Source organism: Uranotaenia lowii, chromosome 2, assembly GCF_029784155.1.
Source record: "Uranotaenia lowii strain MFRU-FL chromosome 2, ASM2978415v1, whole genome shotgun sequence".
NCBI lineage: Eukaryota > Metazoa > Arthropoda > Insecta > Diptera > Culicidae > Uranotaenia > Uranotaenia lowii.
In genome coordinates, this window is record NC_073692.1 from 316,245,747 (window position 1) to 316,251,746 (window position 6,000).

Consider the following 6,000-nt stretch of genomic DNA (forward strand, 5'->3'; position numbering starts at 1 on the left):
TCCCCTTTATGAGAGAGGGAGGGGTCTCAAACCACAATAAGAACCTTCCCCTGCCTCCAATACCCCCACATGCCAAGGTTCACGCAAATCGGTTCAGTAGTTTCCGAGTCAATAGGGAACAGACAGACAGACAGAAATTCATTTTTATATATATAGATTTTCGGTTTTGTTATTAAAAATCTCTCTCTTCCTCATCTCTTCCTTTTCTCTGTTTTCGTTTGGTCTTCTCAATCCCAAAAAAAATTAGCAGAGTCTAAACCTGAAATTCAATAAGAGCGAATATTCAATGAATACAATTAATACAAGTTATCCGAAATATTTATTAATTTTAATCATTTGAATTTCCAATTAACATCTTTCACTATCCAAATCTTTCATAGAAGTTAAATCTTCTGAATAATTAGGAGTTATTTAATCTCAATCTTCTCAGTCATTATCTCAATATTCATCGAAAACAAAAATTTTTTTTTAATTGGAATGTTCTTGGTCGAGATCGAAATGTCTAAATTAAATCCAAAATAACAAAATCAATCCGAGTCTTTCATCAGAATATCAACTCATATCCGAGTCTTGAATGGGAAAACAAAAAGTGTTCGAATTCTTGCACCAAAGTCTTTCATTGAAAAAAGATATTATTTGCCGACTGGTGATTACTTTAAGGTTATGTTTTCAAAATGTCATCGAAACAAAAATGTTCATTATTTATCTCCAGAGACATTTTTCATTGAGTCATCCATTCAATTGTCTTCCAAATCAATCCGAGTCTTTTATCGGAATAACGAAACTTATCTGAACCTTTCATCAGAATAATCAATTTTTTTTTTGTTTCTATTATAGTCGTTTTACCATCATTATGGCATTCGCGACTTTATCAACGTTACAGTTAGCGGATCGTTATTGAAAAACTCATCCGGTACAACTGTGTTCGATGTTTACTCTTGGGCTCGAACTCGCGGACATCGGCTCAGGAGACAACAGACTTGCCAACTGAGCTATATCACAAGCCCGCAGAATAATCAAGTTCTCCTAATCTTTCATCGGAATTTTCAGTAATTTTTATCCGAGTCTTTCATCGGAATATCGAAACTTAAAACTTTCATCGGAATAATAAATTGAAGCCGAGTCTTCCATAGGAATAACCGTATTTAGTTATACCTAATCAAAATCTTTGATCGGATGTAGAAAATGTGTTCTGAATTTCCATCGAAACGTTAGAAAACTTCCCAGCAAACATAAAATCGTATCAGAAATGATATCTTAAGTCGCTGCGAATCGCAGCTCCAACTGCACAGTGAAAAGATCGTATAAAATGTTGTCTGAAGTCTGTTTAAATCGTATATGACATTAAGTCCGCCGATATCCGCGATATGACATGTTTGTAAATTTTGTAATGATTTTGCTCCCGCGCGAGCTTCAAGTGAGAGAATCATTGTCATCTTCTCTCTGCAACTAACAGTGCAACCAGAGGCTTAAAATCAGTTGGGAATTGAGGAATATCGACCAATGAGAGAACTGGAAAATATTGTCGCTGGCAACAATTTGAAGGCTATGAAAGTTAAATCTTGCGCTCTCATGCATCCTTCCGATAAGTAAGAATAAGATATCGAATAACGCCCAATTGGTGTAATTTTCGTCACTTAAGAAAGAAATGCAATTTATGTATGTGTATTGTCTCCACTTTAGTAGGTAAAAATGCTGTTTTTTTTCAACTTTCATACGATTATTCTATAATGTAAATAGAACGTGCATAAAAATATAACCACAAAAATGATTGCTGGGTTGCTGCTTAATCAAAAAAAACATTCATGTTCCAAAATTTACACTCGAACACTAACCAACTGTGCCATTGTCGTACTTTAAATTAACTTTTCAGATACATTATAAAATTTTTTCGATTTGTTTTTCTTTTCTTCAAAATTTTATACCACCTTTCATTACAACATTAGAAAGATTGGCAAATTTTCGATGGGCGCGCTCGCAATCCCGGTATGTATACGATTTCTTATGTGTTAAACAGAGAAAGCAATAGCCTTAACTCCAATTCCACTCCCATCAGCTGTCATTCTTGTGGAAATCTGTGTAAGAGTAAAGAGCAAACTTTATTCTTTTTAGCAGGCCCAATCCCAATAATATGCGATTCTTTTCCTTCATTCACTGACGATATTATAGCTCTCACTCTTTCTTGCATTTGCTTTATTTTATAAGGAAACTCAGAAACATTCCATATAGAGCCAACGATTTCCCCAAGAACGTCCTGAAAAGTTGATTTTAGTTTACCAAGATTTTTTTTTTTCGAAATAACACCAGATCTCGACGTTTAATACATTGGCATCAAAATAAAAATCATGATTTTCCCGATTTTTTGGTCCATCTACATGTGATTTTTGAGGGTGTACAAGTAAAAATTTGAGCGCTTTCTCAACTGAGGTAACTCGCAACCTGTATACATATCTCAGGTGGCGATGGAAATCCCGTGCTACCTTTTTACTTTTTGAATAACGAGTTCTGTAATAGTGTGCCTGTTTGTTCATCACCGGAGTTCAAAATTTGAATTTGGAATCTGTTTCCGATTTCATCAATTCAATACGATTTCTGAAATTTTCAAAAAAAAACGTTTTGTTAATCTTAATTCTAGATCAGAATAACAAATATGAGCCGAAGAGTGAGTTTCATGAATCTATTATTCACTTTCTGATGTTTTAAGTTTCAATCATACTTTTCATCCGACTTGTGAATCTCAATAAATGTATGGGTTTGATGAATCTGATTCTGATTTTTCAATTCTGTATCGCCATTATAAAACTTCGTTAATTCTGCATAAGAATTAAATTTAAGAACTTTGAATCTGAATATGAAACATAAATTGAGGATCGTTTCTATTTTTTTTAGGGAAAATTTTTATATTGAATATTTAATTGATTACATTGAAAATGTAAATAACATTCGAAAATCATGAATCAAATTTTGAACGAAACGCAAAACCAAATTTGAACCATGATTTCAATGCAACTTTTTATTTCTGATTTCTATAGATGTCTCGCAATGAAAATCAAGAATCCTAATCAGAATTTTAACTTAAAATTTGAAAACAGTAATAGAATGAGATAAACCTCATTTAAAATTAAGTATGTTGATCTGAATTTCAGTCAGCAAGTGATGGTAGCAGGTGAAGGCTTAAACCCTCTTTAAATAAACATTAAACATCATCAACAAGTGAGAACCTACCAGCTTAATGCTATTTTCAGCCTACTTCGATTGGCGAATTATAACGAGCACATGAGCCGTGACAGAACATACCGAAAAAAAGCATACCTTTGTGAGTTTAGTATGATTTTTTAGCATAAAATCATAGTTTAGATTCTTCTGTATCGATGAGTCAGAAAATATTGTCTTATTCGTTTTTCTGTGCTTGGTGACACCTTATTGAAAGTGTTTAAAATTTATATCGAAATGAAGAAAAACCTAAATTGTGAAATTATCACCACACAGGGGCATTTTAAGGAAATAATCATACTTGCCACGACCAATCACAGCATTTAAATTAAATTGGTAATATTTTGCAGGCTTAAAATGTTACAGATTCTTCAAAACAAGGGTGGCGCGTATTAGCCACATGGGGCGTAATATGAACTTTCCCCCTTATTGTGAAAACAATCCTAACGTCATTAATTTGGGGACAGCAGATATCAGGTTTCAATTCAACTAAATATTCACACAAACTAGGAATACAAATGGACAAATAAGTTAAAAAAATCATTCTACTCGAGATTTCACCTTCGGAGAGGTTATTTATCGAATTGGTAGGGAGGCCTTCGGAATCATTGGCCGAACGATTACAATAGATGAACCAAAATATTTTGAATGCTTTACAGCGAACGCATATAATCAAGCAAGGTTCAATCAAAAAGAAATTGCGCCCAGAAAATAATAAGTCCTTGATCCTCTTACGTTTATCCGGAGCTTCCGGTGTCCATTCACCGGTAGATTCTAACGACCCACATGGGATAATAAAAAAAAACGAACGATTTAACGATGTGCCACGAAATTGCAGCTCTATAAAGCAATTCAATTTTCTGGTCATCATGGCAATTTTTATTTTGTCCTTTTAAATATTTTATTACTTTCAAAACGTTACAAACAGATGAAATTTGTGTTTAATTTTAAAACAGTTGCCTAGTATGAACCCGAAGGACTTTCAATGTCCCAATCTAACAGCAGTGTTACGAGATTTCATGAAGGTAGGCCCGGATCCCGGAGTCCCCGAAGGATTTTTCGTTACAACAAATAGCTCTAGCTCCGGTGCCATGGACAATTGTCGTCATCCTCGGCCAGCCGCTTTTCATCGGTGCATAAAAAATGGATACAAATTGACGATGATAGGTCGCCCTGGACGTGCCCGGATATCACAGACAGATACCGAGAGAAAAAGCCCGGGAATAAAAAGGTCTCACGTGAGCCGTTTCATACTCTGTATGAATGGATGGGAGGAATACCCGATGATGCAATCCAGTATGGATGTCCCGACCCGCCATCAGCGGACAATAACGGGAGGGAACTTTTTTCTGTTGCTTTAATGGGAGATATTATGGGCACGCTAATCTACTTATTTGTGTATAATATCATAACAATGGAATATGATACACTGATACCTCGAGAGATAAGAATCATTCAGGCGGTAATAGTGCTTTATCGTATTAAGAAACTGCAACATTCTGTTTGCTTAGAGAAAATGACAGTTTCCAGCAAACAACAGTTGGGTGGAAAGACTTTTCACCTATGTTGTATTTTAGAATGTAGATACATTATTTTTTGGTTTTTTCACCTGATTCTAGAACAAAAAAATTAACACTGGAGAAATTGACAAATAAATACAAGAATTTAATTAATTTTTTTTCGTTTTTTACAGATTTACAAAATGCTGAAGTGGGTCGTAACACGTGGACCCAATGGTGTGGGCACCTCTTTATCGGCAACAAACGCCCTCCGAGTGCCTCCCATCAACATCCCAGCCGCAACGCCAGACACTTGTTCCTGCAACAAGGAAAATCACTGCCAGGAGTTCATCGAAATAGAAAACAACAACTCATTTGCTTTCAACGATTTGGGCAACTATTACAGTCCCCGGAAGTGCCGTCTCTCTTCCGGTCCAGTAAAACGTAGCGCAACTCATGGACAGTGTCAGTGTTCCCGTGCCACCCGAAGTGACCGCGAACCGCTAGATTTATCCTGTGCAGCCAAACGATTAAACTTTTCGTCCAGTAAGGAAAATTGTAGCACTCCACTGACTTCGCGCATCTCAACCCAAGGACGAACTAAGAAGCTTAGAACTCGTCGGGAGCGAAATAAAACTCTCTCCAAACGACTGTCCTCCGTTCATTTTGGTCAACAAACCCCAAACAGTCCGGCAGTGGGCAACAAAATGCATCCATCCTCAATTATGGACCTTTACCAGAATCCAGTCAGTGTTGATCTTCTGCAGAGTTTCCTCAACTCTAACCAGATGTTCAACGAACGAGAAGTCAAAACGCCTCCAGAGGAAAACGAAAATAGTCCCAGCGGATGTGGTCAACTTTATCGGCAGCGAGCGATCCGATATCGCAAACAGCCGGGGAGAACCGAACTGCAGAAGGTGTCCACTGCAAATAGTTATTTCAATTCGTATGTTTTTCGATAAGAGAAATTATTTAATTTTTCAATTTGGTTATTCTTGTAGTTATGTTTCAAATTATTACTGGTACAGCAAGTATACTATTAGTCAACTAATATAAATAATTTATGAAATAAATTATAGTTTTGTAATTAAAAATGATGACAAATTCTAATGAATGTTAAACATTTTTTGGGGAAACAAAAACGAAGAATGATTTAAGAATTTTATTGTAGGGTGGCCGTAGGAACGAGGGGGGGGTTGTGGTTGGAGTTGGGTTTCAAACAAAACTCAGAATCAGATTGATCAATCGAAAGATTTTTTTTTTTAATTTGGATTTACAACTCAGATAA

The 6,000-nt window shown here is 35.8% G+C and overlaps 1 protein-coding gene across 1 annotated transcript in view; it reads left to right on the top strand.

Annotated features, from left to right (window-relative positions):
• LOC129745564 (uncharacterized) overlaps positions 1-5,751 on the top strand; it is a 50,164-nt gene extending 44,413 nt beyond the window's left edge. The window contains exon 2 of the mRNA XM_055738704.1: positions 4,907-5,751. Within this exon, the coding sequence (XP_055594679.1) occupies positions 4,916-5,674 (759 nt within the window). The 5' untranslated portion in view covers positions 4,907-4,915 and the 3' untranslated portion in view covers positions 5,675-5,751. The remainder of the gene's footprint in view (positions 1-4,906) is intronic.
• Positions 5,752-6,000: the final 249 nt, after the last annotated feature.